This window comes from Sinohyriopsis cumingii, chromosome 17, assembly GCF_028554795.1.
Source record: "Sinohyriopsis cumingii isolate HCF-2022 chromosome 17, ASM2855479v2, whole genome shotgun sequence".
Taxonomy (NCBI): domain Eukaryota; kingdom Metazoa; phylum Mollusca; class Bivalvia; order Unionida; family Unionidae; genus Sinohyriopsis; species Sinohyriopsis cumingii.
The window spans coordinates 76747747-76771158 of record NC_142977.1 but is presented as its reverse complement, the minus strand read 5'-3'; the positions used below and the strand labels follow the sequence as shown (position 1 = coordinate 76771158).

At 36.7% G+C, this 23412-nt stretch overlaps 1 protein-coding gene across 3 annotated transcripts; it reads right to left on the bottom strand.

The window, feature by feature from the left end:
• Positions 1–319: 319 nt before the first annotated feature.
• Positions 320–23196, bottom strand: LOC149779270 (small RNA 2'-O-methyltransferase-like). 3 transcript variants are annotated; one of them, XM_089939863.1, is made up of 8 exons: positions 23178–23196; positions 22283–22364; positions 20547–21591; positions 18658–18905; positions 12156–12338; positions 8537–8708; positions 6104–6306; positions 320–656 (listed from the first exon to the last, which is right to left on the bottom strand). In XM_089939863.1, the coding sequence occupies exons 3-8, from the start codon at positions 20874–20876 to the stop codon at positions 437–439; spliced, it is 1356 nt and encodes a 451-aa protein (XP_089795989.1). In that variant the 5' UTR covers positions 20877–21591; positions 22283–22364; positions 23178–23196; the 3' UTR covers positions 320–436. The 3 variants fall into 3 exon arrangements, with proteins under 3 accessions (XP_089795989.1, XP_089795988.1, XP_089795990.1); XM_089939862.1 differs by having other exon boundaries at positions 23070–23184; XM_089939864.1 differs by lacking the exons at positions 22283–22364; positions 23178–23196 and adding an exon at positions 23070–23168.
• Positions 23197–23412: the final 216 nt, after the last annotated feature.

Here is a 23412-nt window from a genome sequence, read left to right as displayed (position 1 = left end):
CTGACACCAGGCTGACCAGTCCTAACACTAACCTCTTAATGCTGAGCACTAAGTGAGGTAGCTGTTAGAACCATTTTTATAAGTTGGTTTGACTCGGCTGGAGCTCAAACCTGCAACCTCCCACATCTGAGGTGGATTCTCTAACCATTTAGGCCAATGGAGCGATCAATTCTAAGAAGGAAAATTTGAATGAAAACAAAATATTGCTTTAAGTTTCAAGAAGTGGAGCATGCAGAAAGGAAAGACAGAAAGCAACAAGGAAAGAATAAAAGTCTGTGAATTGTATCCCTACAGCTAGATATTTTTGCTAAGGCTCACAAAATAAAAAAATATTTGTATTCAAGTTCTGAATATAAAAAAATATTTAAAATTAAATTCTTCTTAACAAATGAACACTATACAACATATACAACATAAAAAAGTAAGACCGCTTCATTTATGAATCCCAATAATCAGTTTCAGTGCTTGGACCCAGTGCTTGCCTTTTATCTTGATCACCTGACTGGTCACATGATATTAGTGTGTCACATGATGTTTCTATGTCATCATCCATATCGCCATATATATAACTCCTGCAATTAATTTCCTCTTCACAGGGAATTATAATAAATTTGTTATCTTCTGACAACTGATACCCAGTCTCCTTAAGATACATCCTGAAACAGATAGGAGTATGTCATGCAGCATAACGTAACTCATGCATAAATAATATTTTACTAAAAACAATAATCTTTAATTTCTGACATAAATAACCCGATCCATACATAATGTAATTTTTAACTGTGGTCAGGTGCAACAAACGCAACAAGTTTAATTAAAATGTTGAATAGTACACATCAGCCTTAGTGACCTAAAGGAGGCCTTTAGAAACTGTAGTTCCAGACCCAATGGAGATCAGTGACTTCGTCCTAAATTTATATGCAATGTAATCAGTGTGGTTTTTTTTAAAATTCACTTGGCAGCAGCAATCATCTCTTAACATAATGTCTAATAAATAAAACTGTCACATTTCAAAGCATGGCCAAGCATCTGGTCATTCTTTGTACCCACTGTTTGGATTTTCCAGGAGGCTGATTGTCCCATTCTTCTTCAACATCAAACATGTTTTCATTTGTTGGACATTACATCTGTTTGGATTTTCCATGAGGCTGATTGTCCCGTTCTTCTTCAACATCAAACATGTTGTCACTTGTTGGATATTACCAGATGAAACTAAATCATAAAACCAAAATCTTGGTTTTGATCATGTGGACATTTTGCATGATCAACATGGTAGGTAAAAGCATCTAAGCTACCACTTGTAAAGGTTAGTCTGGTTCAATGACAAAGTTCACAGTCTAATAAGAAAACATAGTGCCATAAAATACAAACCTAGAACAAGTCAATATCTAGACAAGATTGAGAATGAAAATTGTTAACTTTAATTATTTTGACAAAAGCAGTTCAAACTTTGAATAATCAATAACAATCTCCAACTTTCTACTTTACTGTCAGGGGCTGAGTGGTCTAAGGTGCTACCCATCTCAGATCACTGACACCTCACCACTGTCTGTGGGTTTGAGTCACAGGCTCAGCTATCATGGATATGTGATAAAGCTTGCTGGTAGCTTCCTGTGGGTCAGTGGTTCCTCCTGGGATTTTTCCAGGTTGTTCCTCCACCAGATATACTTGCTGCCATGTATAACCTATCTTGTGCTGAAAAATAGCATTTAATCCAAAACAACAATACCTTATTGCCATTTAAATATTAATGAACCCTGCTATCACTGATGAGAAGTAAATAGTGTCTCTAACTACATGAAGCAATCAATGTTATATTGCGCTTTTATAATTGTGGAGTGGTGGGCAATGTGCCTCTGTCACATACAGCCCCCTTTCCCAGGTACCTAACTTTTCTGACAATTGTGTGTGTACAATGATTTGCCATATCTTCATTGGACCATCATAATATCCACTAAGTTTCACAGCAATCCAACAAAAATTGCAACAGTAGTTGTGTTCATAAAATTCTGTCACAAAATGCATCCAGCTGTATGTCAGAAAACACAATAACTCCTCATAAAAACCATAGGAGCACGAAGATTTGTAGTTATGTGTTTTTAGATAACAACCAAAATACAAATCAAAATTTCACCATGACCCATAGCAAACTCCACGATATACTGTGGGACTTGTAGGACTAACAAGGTTGTGTCATGCATTGCATAAAGCTACAAGACATAAATGGCAATATTTCGAGCAAAACACTATGGGAAATATTTTTTGTCCGTATGTGAATCAAGAAGTGGGAGCCATATTTACCATGTTTCATGTTAATCCACCAAAATCTATGGACTACATTTACAAGCAATACATTGTATTAAGCTGTAAAGTAAAAACGGACAATATCGAATTGAAAATGCTGGGAGCAGAGCAACCTATTGATACACACAGGTTATGAATCTAACATTATCATGTTTCATGGCATCCCTTTAAACAACTGTGTCATTCTCTGCTACAAGACAAAAAAGGCAAAAAGTCTGTGAAATATCGCAGGAACAAAGAAATTTGACACTGTGCATCTTCAGGAGATGATCATAATATTTACCAAGCTTCATGGCAAACCATCAAAAACTGGATTTTTAAAAAATTCTAACATATTACAGAGCAACCCCTTAAATTCAAGGATTTTTCAGTTGTTTAGATATTTGAGGCAAGGAAGCAGAAGTTCTCAAATGTCTAAATCCCTGAATGTGTTTGTGTGTGTGTGTATGTGTGTGTGTGTATGTGTGTGATTTGGATTTATAATGTAGCTTTAACAATTTTTCAGTCATATCGCTACAATGTCTGCAATGTGGCAGGTTTTAGTGATGTCTAGTTCTGGGTAATCATACTGCATACATGTAGCATGATGTCCCACCCAGTCACATTATCCTGACACCAGGTCGACCAGTCCTAACACTAACCTCTTAATGCTGAACACCACATGAGGCAGCTGTTAGTATCATTTTAATGTCCTTGGTATGGCTCGGCCGAGGATCAAACCCACGACCTCCCACATCCAAGTTGGATGCTACAAATGGGCTGTTTAATGACTGAATATCAAAAGTCATAGAAAAATATCTAGTAGATATTTTACGTGACTAATTGAAAGTAACTTGTCCATTTAAATCTATTTTTTCACAGAACATTTGAATTTTTTTCATTAATGGCAAACTGTATAATGGAAAATATTTCCCTAACTCAAAATGCTTTCTAAAACTGAAGACTTAGAATTCACACATGGTTCTAGGAAGTAACTTTAATTGCAAATGTCAATACGAGTTACTTCCATGGCTCTTCCCATCAAATCCCCCCACTTTGTAGGACAGAAAACATGAAATTTACACAGGAACTGGGAACTGACTTTAAATAAAATGTCAATAAGAGCTATTTTCATGGTGTCCAAATCCCAACCTCGTATGTAAAACTGAAGCCTTGGAGTTTGCACATGGACTGGGAACTTACTTTGTATACAAATGTCAACAACAGCTACTTCCATGGCTAGCCCATCAAATCCCCCCAGTTTACTACAGCTTTCCCCATTCAGGACCATGATCAAAGAGACATAACCCCTAATCCCCTATAAATATAAATACACCTCTCCCTCGATAACTCGTGCACAACAGGGTCCACAAACATAGACTGCACTATAAGCGAGGTGTGAGTTACCAAGGGACCTCCATTTTGTTTTTTTAAATCGCTTTGACATCAAGAAAACCGTAGGGGTGGGAGCAGCATTAGGGAACTGGGCTGTTTAATGACTGAATCCTCATTTTACAATCACGTCGATAATAGTTTTTAATAATGCGCTTTTTCTAATGAAGTTGTTCATTATTATGTTTAAATAACAAATGAAAGATCGTTCCAACTGGTTTTAACAACCATCAAGTGTACACGAAGAATATGTGTAGTACATCACTTCTTTTTGGTTTTTTTATGAGCTGGTTCTTATACTGGTGTTTAATAGTATCTTGCCAATTGTTGATACCAAACAAGATTCCTTTTTTTTTCAAAAACATGCGACATTTATTTTGTGACATGTCTACGTCAAAACTCAATTTTTTATTATCATCCCTGAGGATATCTCTAAATGCCAGTTCAAGAATTCTCTGAAACCCGCTTGCCCACAATGGTCCATATCTGTGAAATCAAGCTCTTTATTTTATGAAATATTCTTTTCGCTTTGCTGCCTTGTTATCTTTGATCACAGTTATGAAAGAGTTGGTTAATTGGTTGACTGATCAAATGAAGTGAGTTCACCCGACATACAACCGAGGCCGCTAAAGTTGTTTGATTAAAAAGACATAACTTGATAATAGAAAGGAGGCCAGCTTTTAATTCAGTGCAACAATACAAAAATACTTCCGCATGTCAGTTATCAAAACATGGTCGGCACTTACTTAGGTTCTCAGAGAAACGCTCGCAGACATAGCTGTTATGGTAGATTGATGCATTTTACATTTAATTACAAGAGGACACATTGCATTTATGATGAGTACACTTAAAAGGAACTAAAAGATGGAACTATAACACAAATTTAAATTGATAACAAATTATTTTATTTGTATTTATTTATTAAAGTACTGCCTCCACTAGGTGTAAGCGACATTTTCATTGATCGAAATTTTATTACATAACATTAATTGCGATGCACTAGGAACGTCGTTAGGACAGAAAATGTAAAAAATTGTATGAGCTATTTTTAAATTTGATATTTCATAGTGTTGATTAAAATGTCCAGGTCCTATCTACCATTTTCAACGATAAAACAATCGATACATCAAAGTTTCTGTTACCAATTTTGATCGCGATTTTCTTCAAGTTCAACAAATAGGGATACATTTTGGGGTATTTTCAGGTTTTAAAAATGGGATCCATGCCTGACACTGCATTATAAGTGGGTTTGCGAGTTATCAGGGTGTGAGTTGTCGAGAGAGTGGTGTATAGGCATATAGAAATTAAAAGATACAAGTATACACCAGACAGTGGAAAGTGCTATACTTGGATCCAACATGAGAATGATGGATACTATACAGTGAAATTATATTTGGGACAGAATATTATCATTCATGGTATAAATTATTCAATTCATTCCCTACTGAGATTTTACCCCATGTCTGCAGACAAATCACCTTGCTATATGAATCAAACCCTAAACTCTATCGATTGTGCACACATACCTAAAATAGGATGGAACATAGTAGCTATTAAAAACATTCATGCAGAGCAGACACCTATATGATGACCCAGCAGTTAACTCTGAAACTAGTACACAGTCACTCCAAGTTAACTAGATATATATATATATATATATATATATATATATATATATAGCATCCTGCAACATATAAATGTGGGAAGAAATTACAAAATGTCTCTGTAATTTAATATTTTATATCTGATTCTAGAAGACCCCATGAGTGACCCAAAACTCATATCCCTCTTGCAAAATATTAGCATATATGCAACCCGTTCCTCAAAGCTGGTAAATTTCAATCTGGCAGTTGTAAGTGAAAGAGTAAGGACAGATGTACCAAGAGTATCCTAGGGAACTGAGAAAAACTGGAAAACATGAATATTTAGGGTCTATTATCATAGAGAAATTGTATATTGTAACTACATACATGTTTTTGGTGAAACAAGTATCCTTCCCAAACCAGGACCATGCCAGTGGCCTAGTAATTAGAGTGTCTGCCTTGGATGCAGGAGGTCATGGGGTTGAACCCCTGCCAAGTTATACCAAAGACATGAAAACTGGACTTGCACCTGCCTTGCTTAGTGCTCAGCATTAAGAGGTTAGTGTTAAGACTGATCAGCCTGGTGTCAGGATAATGTGATTGGGTGGGACATGATGCTACATGTTTGCAGCATGATGTCCCAGTGATAGACATCACTATAAACTGTCACAATGCAGACACTGTAGTGATATGACAGAAATATTTTTAAAGCTATTTTAAAAATCCAACACACACACTCCTTTCCCTACCACCCTAGATAATTTTGTGCTATAAAATGTCCAAATTCCCACCAAAACAGAATAGAAACTATTTTCTGAATTATACTCCCCATGCATTTTTCACACCTGAGTTCATCAATGGAACATAAGCTGCTAATCTGTTTCATTTTATGCAGGCTGTCCATGGGAACTAATACATTCTCATCTGCATCATCGTGGAAACAGACATCATTCTGGAACTGTTTAAGATGATAAGGCACCTCCATATCTAATTTTTCCTTGACTGTCAATTTAGAGGGCTCTTGGAAGGGAAAATCGATCTGTGCTATCTGAAATATATATATATAGTGTAGCAGGCAGTATCTCTTTCCGTCTCATGACAGAACAAGTTTCTAAAACAAAAAAGAAATCTAAAATTCAAACTACAATTGAAAAGTGAAACTATTATCCTCTCAATTTCTTCATTCATTTCTTTCCATGTCTACTAAATCCCAGCAAATAGGAGACAGATTTATCACTCCACAGCAAAATATTTGTTTTGCAGAACACAAAGAAATATGCCTAAAAAATATTATTATATGCTCATTTGTTTTCCCCATTAACTTTACATAGTCAGAATTGTTCAGTATTCCCCGATAATGAACGCGCGCGACAATACACATATAGCATTCACATGCATAAAGGAACTACTTTCTATTGTAAAGAAACTAATTGGTTGATACTAACTTCTAACTTAAAGTGAGAAGCTTCAGGAAGCACCCATCCAGGTAGTCATCTACATTTTGATCTTAATTATCGCAATACTTCACAAAACGTCAACATGAACACAATTTAACCAAAATTTAGTTTATTTGCAATGTTTTTAAAAAAAATAACCTTTGCTAAAATTTGGCAACTTAGTACCCAAACCAAAAGATATTCGAAAATGTAGTTTAATATCTGCATTAAAATTACATTCAGCTGCATACAGTGAAATTTGTATGAAATGTTATAACACAGGAACATATTGGCAAGGTGACCTTATATTTGGGTTAAATTAAAAGTACAAATGTGTTGAATGCATAACCAGATTGCGTTTTTTTATAAATCACATTATAATGACATATTATTGGTCATGAATTAAAAAAATCACATTATAATGGCATATTATCGGTCACGAATTAAGTAAATCACATTATAATGACATTATTGGTCAAGAAGTAAGCAAATCACATTATAATGGCATATTATTGGTCAAGAATTAAGAAAATCGCATTTTAATGGCATATTATCAGTCAGAAATAAAGCAAATCACATTATAATGACATATTATTGGTCAAGAATTAAGCAAATCACATTATAATGGCATATTATTGGTCGAGAATTAAGCAAATCACATTTTAATGGCATATTATTGGTCGAGAATTAAGCAAATCACATTATAATGGTAAATTATCAGCCAAGAATTAAGCAAATCACATTATAATGGCATATTATAGGTCGAGAATTAAGCAAATCACATTATAATGGTAAATTATCAGCCAAGAATTAAGCAAATCACATTATAATGGCATATTATTGGTCAAAAATTAAGCAAATCACATTATAATGGCATATTATTGGTCAAGAATTAAGAAAATCACATTATAATGACATATTAATGGTCAAGAATTAAGCAAATCACATTATAATGGGGTGCCCCAAGTGGCCGAGTGGTCTAAAGCGCTCTCCGTTACAGATCACTGCCATCTCACCTCTGTCTGCGTGGGTTCGAGTCTAGGATTCAGCCAATGTGGGTATGTGAGAAAGCTTGCCAGTGGCTTCTCGTGGGTTGGTGGTTCTTCCCAGGGTTTTCCTGGGTTCTTCCTCCACCATTAATACTGTCCGCCATGAATAGCCTATCGTGTGCTGAAAAATGGCGTTAAACCCCACAACAACAATAACAACATTATAATGGTATGTTATTGGTCAAGAATTAAAATAAATCACATTATAATGACATATTATCAATCAAGAATTAAGTAAATGACATTATAATGACATATTATCGGTCAAGAATTCAGTAAATGACATTATAATGACATATTATCGGTCAAGAATTAAGTAAATCACATTATAATGGCATATAATCCATCAAGAATTAAGTAAATCACAATATAATGGCATATTATCGGTCAAGAATTAAGGAAAATAAGTTGTTCATAATAAATAGCCAAGAGGTCTAAGTCTATGAATGTTCAAAATACTCATGAATGTACTAAAAGCAACGAATGTTTTATGCTTAATTCAAACCAGCATCAACCTATATTTAAACATCTGCATTATACAGACATGATATTACATGATTCAAAACAAGCTTAAAACTCAAACAAAGGATCAAATACCAATAATCTTTTCACTAAACTCAAACAACGGATCAAATACCTATGATCTTTTTTACAAAACTCAAACAAAAGAGAATGTTAACTGCTGATTTTTTATTATCCTGACTAAATGAAATATGTATCCTATTTGTTAACTCTATATGCACATCAATGTGTATTGACAAAAGACAAAATAAAAGGGTTGATGATCACTTACCTTTCTGTAACACTCGGAACCTAGGGATTTCTCTTGTATACAACTATGTTGTACTTTCCTCTGAAATACTGCAGCTTGGGAACATAAACCAAGATGTGTGAATCCCTCTGGAGCCTCTCCAACACCTGTGTAATTGACATCATAACCCCAGGTATCTGCAGTATTATCACACCTACATAATACAGACAACAAAGTTAACTTTTAGTATATCCATGCCATGAAAATGTGCCCAACAAGCCCATTAGCTCAAAAACAGTATTAACATACTGATACTTGTGCTGAAGCCAGTTGAAAAAAAAAGGAATGGCAAGTCAATTAAATAAGACTATATATATATATATATATATATATATATATATATATATATATATATATATATAGATATAGATATATCTTGGTTGTTTTGGGTACAAAAAATAAAACGACACATGGTAATTCCAAGACAGCCTATCATGTTCCATGATAAAGTTATCTGTGTGTGTGTGATTTGGATTTTAAGAGAGCTTTAACAATCCTTCAGTCATATCGCTATGATGTCAATAGTACGGCAATTTATAGTGATGTCTAGCCCTGGCGCATCATGCTGCAGACATGCAGCATAATGTCCCACCCAGTCACATTATCCTGGCACCAGGCCAACCAATCCTAACACTAACCTCTTAATGGTGAATGCCAAGAAAGGCTGCTGCTGGAACATTTTTGTAAGTCTTTGGTATGACTTGGCCGATATTGGAACACGTGACCTCTGGCATCCAAGTTGGATGCTCTAACCACAAGGCTACTAAGTGGCTAACCGGTTATCTCATTAGGCAATTAACTGTAAAAAGTAAGTGAGATATGTACCATAATATGGTGCTATTGGAATTGTGAAGAATTATCTACAGCTCCACTGACTTGTTCCAGTTGTACAAATTCTTTGGATAAATCTAGAAAACACTTTGTGACAATTTCCACATTCTTAATGAGTTCAATACAAAATAACACGACTTCCTTTCATGTTTAATATTTATGGGGTAAATAGTCTATCCATTCTCAGTTGGATGATTCAGTATGGCTTACCGTATCATGTTCAAACATGCTCTCAAAAATGTGAAACTTACCATGGTTGTATACTTATGTGCTCTACTATGTGTGGTACAACAATCTGTATCAAGCTTCCATAAATACATACATGTACAGTAGAACTTCAATAATCCAGCACCCAGTTAACCGCCAGTCTCTGTTAATTGTCAGGGCATTGTACCTCACAATATTAAAAACAGGTACATGTGCATATGTAGATATTATTTTGTGTGACCCGGTCTATTGTTTAATATTTTTAATGTACATATTCTATTATCCATCTATTCTCATATCCGTCATGGTCTTGGTCCCGCACCCTGATGGATAATCAAAGTTCTACTGTACTAAAAGGCTCATTTATCACATAACACGGAACATTTATTTATTTTCAGTATGGTATGGGAAATTCCATTTTTGTTGTTACTTGATATACAGCGACTGAGGAAGGGGTCCTATTCTTTCCACAGAGGGACATTCACTGTTGTTCACTGTGGTTTTATTCTTTGTGGATGTAGCAACAACAAAATCCATGAAAACTGGTACCCAACCAAAAATCCATGAAAACTGGTATCCAACCAAAAATCCATGAAAACTGGTATCCAACCAAAAATCCATGAAAACTGCTAAGAGCCATTAAGACTGGAACCAGACCAAAAATCTGCAAAAATCTGTATTATTCCAAAAAGCCATGAAAATCTGTATTATTCCAAAAGGCCATGAAAACTGGTACCCCACCAAAAACCAAGAAAACTGGTACCCCATCAAAATTCCTTGAAAACTGGTACTCCATCAAATTAATATGAAAACTGGTGCCCAACTAAAACCTACAAAAACAAGAACAAAACGTGATAATGAAAGTACCATGAACAGTGTATTATCTGCCGACAGATTTTTTAATAGTCTTTTATGTCTGCACTGGTTGACTTGGAAAATTATTTATCAATCAGACTAAATGATCTTTCGTTTATGGTATGTGGTCTTGAACTATGCTTACTGTGCAGAAACCATTGTTTTCTTGTTACACTTTCTATGACCATAAATAACTTTGACCTTTTGACTGTCAAATCAGTTGGCCTTCTCCATACCTCAAGTGCCAGACCTCCAAAACCTCTGGTAAAGGTATGTGCTCTAGAAATAAATTTACTACAAGATCATTTTCTTCTTGTCCTTGACCTTGACCTTTTTACTTAAAAATCATTCAAAAGCTTTGGAGAACGTACATGGATGAGAGATGATACTTTTCTTTCTGCCACAAACACCTTGATTTCTAACTTTTTCATCCGAAAGATCAGCAGATTTCATCTGTATCCCAACAGCAAGCCATGAGAGGCCCCAAGTGGTCTAACACACTATCCATTACGGATCACTGCCATCTCACCTGTCTGCGTGGGTTTTCCACGGGTTCTTCCTCCACCATTAATACTGGCTGCCATGTATAGCCTATCGTGTGCTGAAAAATGGCGTTAAACCCTACAACAACAACAACAACAACAGCAAGCCATGCACAAAGACTGGTCTGTGAATAACAACTAATATTACGGCACAGACCCTATTTTGCGTCATTCAGTCAGTGGCCTTGACTTTTTAGCCTTGAAATTAATATACTTCTGTGTGTGTCTGTGATTTGGATTTTTAACGTACCTTAACAAAAATTCAGTCATGGTGCTACTATGTCAGCAGCGTGGCAGTTCATAGTGATATCTAGCACTGCGGCATTATGCCACAGACACTCAGCATCATGTCCCACCCAGTCACATTATCCTGACATCCGGCTGACCAGTCCTAACACTACCTTCTTAATGCTGAGCACCTAGTAGGACAGCTGTATGTGCTATTTTTATAAGTCTTCAGTATGACTCAGCTGGGGTTCGAACCCACGATGTGGATGCTCTAGGCACTAGGCCACCGGAGCAGTCAATATGCTTCTTCCTTATCCCAAATGCAAGCTATTTGCAAAGCTCGATATTGGTAAATGGTGTGCAGCTACAGCTACTGTGCAAAACGAAACAGGGAGCAGACATCACACATGCTACGCTCCACCTTATTGCGGACATATAAGAAAAAACTGGACATACTGTGACACAGCCTGTAAAAATCCAGTACAGCATTTTCATTGCTCTATATCAAACCCTTAACATTATGTGATGAACCAAACCTCAAACTACAACAAACATAAGATAATGAATAATACTATATGCAAATCACTGAAAGATACAAAATCCCATTCAATGCAAGATACAATATCCCATTCACTGGAAGATACAATACCCCATTCACTGCAAGATACAATATCCCACTCACTGGAAGATATAATATCCCAAGCACTGGAAGATACAATGATCCATGCAATGGACAATACAATATCCCATGCACTTGAACATACGATATCCCATGCACTGGAAGATACAATATCCCACTCACTGGAAGATACAATATCTCACTCACTGCAAGATTCAATAAACCATACACTGCATATATTATTCAGTTTGTTTCATAAATTTCTTATCAAAAGAATCTCTTTTTCTCTGATCCTTGTAAGTGACAATTTTTTATTTACCAAGACTGAAACTGTTCCCTTGTCCATTCAAACTTATGGTCAGCATGTCTGAAACCTTTAAATCCAGGAAACAACTGATTGAAATCTGCATTTGGAGTTGTGATGACCACAAGTCTTGGCTGGAGACGACCAAATACATTCTCTCGAACTGCCTGAAGTGTATCAGGGTACAGGTGTTCAACTCTAAGAGAAAATAGTAAATACTGCAATACAAATGAATGAAAACACAAATAAACATTGAGTGAAGTTGTAAATACATTACATGTGTTAATATGTTTTGATTTACATGTAATATTTTCAAAACAAATCTAAGATGTGATATTTGTTCTCAGTTATGATGTCACTAACTGATACTTCATGCAAAAGTGTTAACCAACTTTTACTTCATAACTGCATATTAAGTCACTATACATTAAGTATTTTTCTTGTATGATAAACATGGGCATGGAGGGGGGCAGACTTCAAAGGTATGGAGTGGGCTTATTAAAAGACAAATATCTCTTTAGAAAATATTTAGCAAAGATGGACTTTTCAACAGATATATAGAGCAATTTAAAGTGACATCCAATTCAGAAAATGTTCATAAATAGATCTTTAAGCTTGGATATCATTAACTTACTTTCCTGAAATAATATTAGGCACATAAAAAATTATTGGCGTACCTGTAACCATATTGTATTAAATATTTCAATCTCCCTAACGGTGATTACATTACTATCTTACAAAGATATCTCCTATGTGTTTGAAAAAATTTATTTTCTTTTTAACTAACACAAAAGTATTTACATATTTTCTTCATAACAGTAACACATGAGAGGACTAACAGGTACAGTCAATTAATAAAAGCAATGCAAGAGTGAACTGACAGGTACAGTCATTTAACACAAGTGTGACAGGTACAGTCAATTAATAAAAGCAATGCAAGAGTGAACTGACGGGTACAGTCATTTAACACAAGTGTGACAGGCACAGTCAATTAATAAAAGTATTGAGGATACTGATGAACTGGAAGGTACATTGATGAACAATTAAACAATATCAAAGGGATCAACAGAAGTGGTGAGGTTTTGAAAATCAATTTCTTTCATTAGGTCTTAAGAAAACAAAAAAAAATAGTGCCAACAAAATCTGATAGCCTAACACCTGGGGCCTCTCTAATTTCAGATCAGGCCACTCCTGTATTCTAAGTGAGGAGCCTGCTGGGCTTGTAGAAAAAATATAATTTATCTTCAATCACACTGATGAAATGCAGAAATGTATTTTCAAGATGCTGACGTACCATAATAATAACACTCCCAAAATGCCTGATACAGTTGTGTTAAGAAACATAAAAAAATTTCAGTAATCTTCAAAAACGGAACAAAAAATAAACACTTCAGTAAATGCCTGTTACATGCAGCATTTATAAACAGTAAGCAGTCATGACTGGAGCTGATGTAAAACTTTTGCAGTTGAAACAACTTTAAGGCAATTAAAAGGCAAAGAGGTGTGGCTTACTTAACTGACTCACAAAAGCTTGTGTGTTGTGTTTCAAGACTACAGTGGGTGAACCCAATGTGCTAATTTAATTAGGTAAAAAAGATCATGAAGTGTGTGTGTGTGTGTGTGTGATTTGGATTTTTAATGTCACTTTATAAAAAATCAGTCATATCACTACAATGTCTGCAGTTTGGCAGCCTTTAGTGATGTCAAGCACTGGGGCATCATGCTGCAAACATGTAGCATCATGTCCCACCCAGTAACATTATCCTGACACCAGGTCAACCAGTCCTAACACTAACCTCTTAATGCTGAGCACCAAGCAAGGTAGCTGTTAACACCATCTTTATAAGTCTTTGGTATGACTCAGTTGGGGTTCCAACCTGTGACCTGTTGCATCCAAGGTGGAAACTCTAACCACTATGCCACTGGAGTGGTGATCATGATGTGGAACAACCCAGTATAGGTAAATCAATCAGATGCTAGATGACTGTTGGCTAAAAAAAATGTTATTACATATCATTACCTTGAATGAGAGTGCTTAAACCTTCTGTATTAAAGATTACTGACAAGTTTGTGAATAGAGGCAATCAGATTTTATCCCATATATATAAAACCCATATATATAAAAATGAAAGCATGATTATTCAGTTCGCAAAATGTGTTCAAGTGTGATTAATTTTTTAAGGTGATTTAGGAAGCAAAGCAAGCAAAAATACATTTCAGAACTCTCGGTCGACAGAGTTTCACTTTGTGAAGCACAACAGGAGGAGGGCATTTAATTCTTGACTCATACAGCAAACAACATACAACATTTATGTGTGTACCATGTCTGTTAAAATAGGAGACATATTTGACATGCTTAACTGAATATTCCACATAGTTAACTGACCTATGCTTTTCAGTATGATTTTAGCCACAAAAAAGATTGATTGATAAATAATAACAAGCACATGCTTTGGGTTTTTTGTGCAGTTGACATGTATTGATAAAGTGTTACCACCTGTACTGGACAGAGGCAATGGGTTTGTGTAATTTGAGTCATGGCTTGTGATTTTGTTATAGTCACCAGCCCTGGGCCCATGTCTGAGCATGGGCCTGGTATGCAGTGATTTAGAACAGCATCACAGAGCATGGACTTAGCATGCGGTGATTGAACACATCATCACAGAGCATGGACCTTCCTTGCAGTGATTGTACACATGGTCATAAAGCATGGGCCTGGCATGCAGTGATTTAACACAGCATCACAGAGCATGGACTTAGCATGCAGTGATTGAACACATCATCACAGAGCATGGACTTAGCATGTGGTGATTGAACACATCATCACAGAGCATGGACTTAGAATGTGGTGACTGAACACATCATCACAGAGCATGGACCTACCTTGCAGTGATTGAACACAGCATCACAGAGCATGGACTTAGCATGTGGTTTATTGAACACAGCATCACAGAGCATGGATCTACCTTGCAGTGATTGAACACAGCATCACAGAGCATGGACTTAGCATGTGGTGATTGAACACTGCATCACAGAGCATGGACATACCTTGCAGTGATTGAACACATCATCACAGAGCATGGACTTAGCATGTGGTGATTGAACACATCATCACAGAGCATGGACCTACCTTGCAGTGATTTAACACATCATCACAGAGCATGGACTTAGCATGTGGTGATTGAACACATCATCACAGAGCATGGACTTAGCATGTGGTGACTGAACACAGCATCACAGAGCATGGACTTAGCATGTGGTGATTGAACACATCATCACAGAGCATGGACCTACCTTGCAGTGATTTAACACATCATCACAGAGCATGGACCTACCTTGCAGTGATTGAACACATCATCACAGAGCATGGACCTTCCTTGCAGTGATTGAACACATCATCACAGAGCATGGACTTAGCATGTGGTGATTGAACACATCATCACAGAGCATGGACTTAGCATGTAGTGATTGAACACATCATCACAGAGCATGGACCTACCTTGCAGTGATTGAACACAGCATCACAGAGCATGGACCTTCTTTGCAGTGATTGAACACAGCATCACAGAGCATGGACTTAGCATGTGGTGATTGAACACTGCATCAGAGAGCATGGACATACCTTGCAGTGATTGAACACATCATCACAGAGCATGCACTTAGCATGTGGTGATTGAACACATCATCACAGAGCATGGACCTACCTTGCAGTGATTTAACACATCATCACAGAGCATGGACTTAGCATGTGGTGATTGAACACATCATCACAGAGCATGGACTTAGCATGTGGTGACTGAACACAGCATCACAGAGCATGGAATTAGCATGTGGTGATTGAACACATCATCACAGAGCATGGACCTACCTTGCAGTGATTTAACACATCATCACAGAGCATGGACCTACCTTGCAGTGATTGAACACATCAACACAGAGCATGGACCTTCCTTGCAGTGATTGAACACAGCATCACAGAGCATGGACTTAGCATGTGGTGATTGAACACATCATCACAGAGCATGGACTTAGCATGTAGTGATTGAACACATCATCACAGAGCATGGACCTACCTTGCAGTGATTGAACACAGCATCACAGAGCATGGACCTTCTTTGCAGTGATTGAACACAGCATCACAGAGCATGGACCTTCCTTGCAGTGATTGAACACAGCATCACAGAGCATGGACCTACCTTGCAGTGATTGAACACAGCATCACAGAGCATGGACCTACCTTGCAGTGATTGAACACGGCATCACAGAGCATGGACCTACCTTGCGGTGATTGAACACAGCATCACAGAGCATGGACCTACCTTGCAGTGACTGAACACAGCATCACAGAGCATGGACCTACCTTGCAGTGATTGAACACAGCATCACAGAGCATGGACCTACCTTGCAGTGATTGAACACAGCATCACAGAGCATGGACTTAGCATGTGGTTTATTGAACACAGCATCACAGAGCATGGACCTACCTTGCAGTGATTTAACACATCATCACAGAGCATGGACTTAGCATGTGGTGATTGAACACATCATCACAGAGCATGGAATTAGCATGTGGTGACTGAACACAGCATCACAGAGCATGGACTTAGCATGTGGTGATTGAACACATCATCACAGAGCATGGACCTACCTTGCAGTGATTTAACACATCATCACAGAGCATGGACCTACCTTGCAGTGATTGAACACATCATCACAGAGCATGGACCTTCCTTGCAGTGATTGAACACATCATCACAGAGCATGGACTTAGCATGTGGTGATTGAACACATCATCACAGAGCATGGACTTCGCATGTAGTGATTGAACACATCATCACAGAGCATGGACCTACCTTGCAGTGATTGAACACAACATCACAAAGCATGGACCTTCTTTGCAGTGATTGAACACAGCATCACAGAGCATGGACCTTCCTTGCAGTGATTGAACACAGCATCACAGAGCATGGACCTACCTTGCAGTGATTGAACACAGCATCACAGAGCATGGACCTACCTTGCAGTGATTGAACACAGCATCACAGAGCATGGACCTACCTTGCGGTGATTGAACACAGCATCACAGAGCATGGACCTACCTTGCAGTGACTGAACACAGCATCACAGAGCATGAACCTACCTTGCAGTGATTGAACACAGCATCACAGAGCATGGACCTACCTTGCAGTGATTGAACACAGCATCACAGAGCATGGACTTAGCATGTGGTTTATTGAACACAGCATCACAGAGCATGGACCTACCTTGCAGTGATTTAACACAGCATCACAGAGCATGGACTTAGCATGTGGTTTATTGAACACATCATCACAGAGCATGGACCTACCTTGCAGTGATTTAACACAGCATCACAGAGCATGGACCTACCTTGCAGTGATTGAACACAGCATCACAGAGCATGGACCTACCTTGCAGTGATTGAACACAGCATCACAGAGCATGGACCTACCTTGCAGTGATTGAACACAGCATCACAGAGCATGGACTTAGCATGTGGTTTATTGAACACAGCATCACAGAGCATGGACTTAGCATGTGGTGACTGAACACATCATCACAGAGCATGGACATTCCTTGCAGTGATTGTACACATGGTCATAAAGCATGGGCCTGGCATGCAGTGATTTAACACAGCATCACAGAGCATGGACTTTGCATGCGGTGATTGAACACATCATCACAGAGCATGGACCTTCCTTGCAGTGATTGTACACATAGTCATAAAGCATGGGCCTGGCATGCAGTGATTTAACACAGCATCACAGAGCATGGACTTAGCATGCGGTGAATTAACACATCATCACAGAGCATGGACCTTCCTTGCAGTGATTGTACACATAGTCATAAAGCATGGGCCTGGCATGCAGTGATTTAACACAGCATCACAGAGCATGGACTTTGCATGCGGTGATTGAACACATCATCACAGAGCATGGACCTTCCTTGCAGTGATTGTACACATAGTCATAAAGCATGGGCCTGGCATGCAGTGATTTAACACATCATCACAGAGCATGGACCTTCCTTGCAGTGATTGTACACATAGTCATAAAGCATGGGCCTGGCATGCAGTGATTTAACACATCATCACAGAGCATGGACCTTCCTTGCAGTGATTGTACACATAGTCATAAAGCATGGGCCTGGCATGCAGTGATTTAACACATCATCACAGAGCATGGACCTTCCTTGCAGTGATTGTACACATGGTCATAAAGCATGGGCCTGGCATGCAGTGATTGTACACATGGTCATAAAGCATGGGCCTGGCATGCAGTGACTGTACACATGGTCATAAAGCATGGACCTTCCTTGCAGTGATTGTACACATGGTCATAAAGCATGGGCCTGGCATGCATCAAGATCAATATGATGACAATTTCAACCAAATACTTAAAATCAAAGATTTTCATGATTTTAATGGAAAAACAAATCTGTGTGCATTTTTAAAACTACATATCAAGAGTTCCATAATGTAAAGAACATTTCAACTTACAATTCTATCATACTAACAGCTTCAAAGTCCATCAGTCTGGAATCCAAGTCTGTAGCACTTCCACAAAAAATCTCAACTGTCAAGGGTTTGAGTCGTTTCTTCAAAAAGTCATACACCACTGGCTTTATACGAAACCTACTCATTTCTAAACAAATCTTGTCAATGTCTACAAGGGCCACATGATGTATTGAGGGTACTTGCTTCAGAAAAGGGGCCAGCCTGCATTCAGAGCATCCAAAATCTATAACCTGTAGAGATATAAAAAATCCTTATTTACTGTTTTTGCTCTTTATTGTAGGACATTATGTTAAACACTTGACGGTATAAAGCAAGATTTAATTCTTTAAAATATTTACTTAAAATCTACTGAATGAATGATAACAACAATAAGACTTTTAAAAACAAAATAAAAATAAAAGTATATATATATATATATATATATATATATATATATATATATATATATATATATATATATATATAACACATTTTCTTTATTTTATTTGCACCAAACTCTGAAACTTTCAAAAACTAAGCAGTGCCACAACTCTGACTTTAAATATTTTCAGTAATTTTAAATGATGATAAATATTGTAAACTTCGAAACTTCATACTGCTGAACCCCAAAATTTTCTTTCAGATTCTAGTTTCTTCCAGTATTTTCAATACTGGAGACAACAACAAATGTTATAGTGGGACTGAACAAGCCAGGGCTTTTAAGAGGCATTCGACTATGAGTCATGGATCTTCAATTTCCAGAAAACTGGGGTACTTATATGGAAACTGGGTGCTGCGATTGAAAAGAGATAGTCACTGTCCATTAGTAGGCAAAAATCATTATATTCAAGTATAATCAGTTACTTTTCTTTATTAAATCTGCTCAATTATTTATATTATTTTAGGTCATTTAAAATTTCACTTTTTCTTGAACACTTTTTGAATACAAGAATTTTTTATTTCTGTTTAATTATCTTTTTTGCCATCATGTTTTATTTTCCATATAAACTGTTAAAAATGTATATCCACAGAATTAAGTTTCAGAAATCTTAAGGACCAGAACTAGTAAGTGAGGGTCTAAAAGATGCAACATTTTAAGACCCAGAGGATCCAAGACTAGCATTTGAAGTACCTGAATGCCTATGGTAAGCTGGAAATGACTACAGAGGCATTTAAATGTTTTCTAAATACTTGAGTGAATAAAACAGTTGGAATGGGTTCAAGTTTAACATTAATATTATTATTATTATTATTATTATTATCATCATTATCATCACCATCATGTATCATTAACATAAAGTGGCACCATAGGCATAACCATCATCATTTGCAATCACTGCCACCATCATCACCACAACCACCATGTCATCAACAAAAGTGTCATCATTGTCATAATCATCATTATGTCATCATCATCACCATCTGTCATTGTCATAATCATCAACATTATGTATCACTGTCATCATCAACATGATCATCACCATTGTGTCATCATTGCCATAGCCATCATCACATCATCATTATGCATCATCATCACCACCACCACCATCATCATCATCTGTCATCGTCATAATCAGCCTTTGTCATCAGTCATAATCATCAGTCATCAATACCATGATCACCATCAACAGGTGTCATCTTTTATATCACCCACTGAAACATATATATATATATATATATATATATATATATATATATATATATATATATATAACAAATGTGGAAGAAACCAAACAACTTGTCCTTTATGGACTACAGTCATTTATACAGAGGTCATAAATGATAATGAACACAAGAAATGAGACCCACAAATGTCCTTTATGGACAAGAATAATTGATATGTAGTGTCCAATAAAAGAGATTTCGCTAGATGTCAATCAAGTTATACTTACACTTTCTACACAGTGCTTCTTCATTACCTCAGCAACCAAATAATACCTCTGGATGCACAATGGAGGCTGAAATTTTGGGCCACCTAGATGCTTTTCAATTTCATTACTATTCTTTTCATCTGTCTGTTGATCCAAATCCGAGGTGTCTTTCCCCATAAAATCTCCCAGCTCTGTGGATGCAGGGTCTTGTGTTCCCAAGTCATTTAATGTTTCTAACAAACTGTTCAGATATGGACTATCTAGAGTTTTCCATGTACTACTTGCTGGCTTTTCTTCATTGTCCATTACTACACATTTGTGACCTACATCTGACACCCTTTCTTCTTCCATCTTTGATTTCTTTTGCTTCTTGGAAACAGAATTTGTTGTCTCTTCTAAATACAGTACTCTTTCATAATAATGCCATCCATAGAAGCCATACAGTTCACCACCTATTAGTAGCACTGCCTTATTTTGAAAAACATCAAACCAGATAACTAACGGGAAATTCTGGAAAAATAGTTATCCTCAAGCCTGTCGTTTCACCTAAACATGCCCAAGAAACAATATTCACTTCACCATGCACTGAATTCTCACCACCCAGCCAACACCCTTCATCCCGTGTCAATACAATGCACTAATAATCAAAGCAAATGCTGACTTCTGGGTCAATTTTTTCTTTAAAACAAACATTATGCCCCTGTAGAAAATTCTGGTGATAATCTGATGATTATAAATGTCATACATAACATTACTATTAAAATCCCAAATCCCAAAATTTTCACATGATCCTTGACAAAACAAGTGCTAATTTAACTTTAGCTTTAATTTAACTTTATAGTCCAATGCAGGGATCTATGAAACTACTGGCACATCAGCCATAACCTTTGGGTTTTTGACGTGGGACAATCAATACTAACAGCTGCAGGCCCATGGGGAAAGTTAAATTTTCCAAAACTATTATGCTGATTTTATTGCAGCCAGTTGACTTTCTGCTGGGCAAGCTGATTTTCATGTGAGTTGAACCCGCTGGCCAGTGGAAAAATTGGTGTCATAAAGTCAACCCCTGCAAAATGAAGTGAATTAGAACTTAATAAAGTATCAAGGTTCATTAATAATAATAATTTATCATTTTATACAGTATTTCATCCTATAAATATATGATGATGACTTCTACTATTGAAACTGTTGAAGAGGACCTCTACAGAAACTGTTGAAGAGAAACTCTATAAAACTGTTGAAGAGGACCTCTATAGAAACTGTTGAAGAGGACCTCTATAAAAACTGTTAAAGAGGACCTCTACAGAAACTGTTGAAGAGGACCTCTATAGAAACCGTTCAAGAGGATCTCTATAGAAACTGCTGAAGAGGACCTCTATAGAAACTGTTGAAGAAGACTTCTATAGAAACTGTTGAAGAGGACCTCTAGAGAAACTGTTGCAGATTTTTGACTAACCTATCTTCAAAGTTATTTCTCTATGCTATACAAATGTGATGAGATGAAAAGTTTTATATCTTTTATGAAGTATAAATAGTAAGTATTTCATCACCATTTTTATCATCTGACACAAAAATATGCAAAAATATAAATTTACAGTCACTATTTTGAACACTAAACTTTCTTCAGCCAATTCTTCTTCTACCAAATTTGACTGCAGAGAGAAATCAATGTGACCAAATAATTGATTTCTGTATGGACCCTGTGATAAATACAATTTTACAACCCTGAATGAAATGGAATCCATGGTCATACTTACTTTATAACTGGAACCATGTTACAGTGACGGACCTTATAATGAGAAAGCACAAGCAAAGATCCATAATTGACTGACCAACTCCCTGCAATAAATATATGGTAACATATAAAAAATAATAATACAATTTTTTAAACTAGTTTTTGTTTCCTGTTTGTCTCTAAATGTCCAGTTAGTAAATATGACCAAGCAGAATTATCAGTCTTTTGATAGGTGTGCATTAGAAGGCCAAGCTCTGTACTCTATAACCCAAATTATAATCAATAATTGTATACCAAATAAAGGGAATTAAAATTTATTTTAATCAAATCTAATGTATAACAGGTCTTTATTTATATACAAAACAACAACAAAAAGTCAGAAAACCTCAGACATTCTTTTTGACCAAATACACAAGATGCTGATAACAGATGTAGAGAGGGTCCTATGTCAGAACGGATCATAGGGTAATCTAAGGTATTTTTGTCACTCTATGATATTTTTTCCTTTATTGTTTTGTTTTCTTTTTTTCTCAACATCAAGCTCGCGTCGAGCACCTGTGTACATGACATAGTCCTACATGTAAGACCTTGACACTGATAGTTGTGCTTTGGATGTCACTAAAACAAAACCAACATGTGCTATGTCTTACATTGTAGGACTAATTTTAGTCCTACATGTAAGACATAGCACATGTTGATTTTGTTTAGGTGCTATCAGCGTCAGGTCTTACGTGTAGGACTAGACTACAGTCAACCGTGTTTCAGACAAAGCGGGAGTTTTCAGTGTCGTAGGACATCCGTGCACATACTTAGAAACTAAATATTGCATCATCTGCATCCGATATATCCAATGTAGTTTTAATACTTGTCCCCAAAAACACAAATTAAGTAAAATTAGATCAACTCCCATCGTGTACCTGCTTTCAAAGGGATGTAACTCCCAAAGTTAATGAAAGTTACAGAGTTATTCGGAACTTATCGTAGAAGAATAACAGTATCACTCCTGTAACAGAAAATATAGACTCGCCCAGGCAAATATGGACGCCATTACCAAAGAAACTCCCGTCCGGTTTGAAACGCAAACAAAACGACAGGGTTAGAGCCCCTCTGGCTAAAATCGAATTAGAAATTATATTTAATAATGAATGAAAT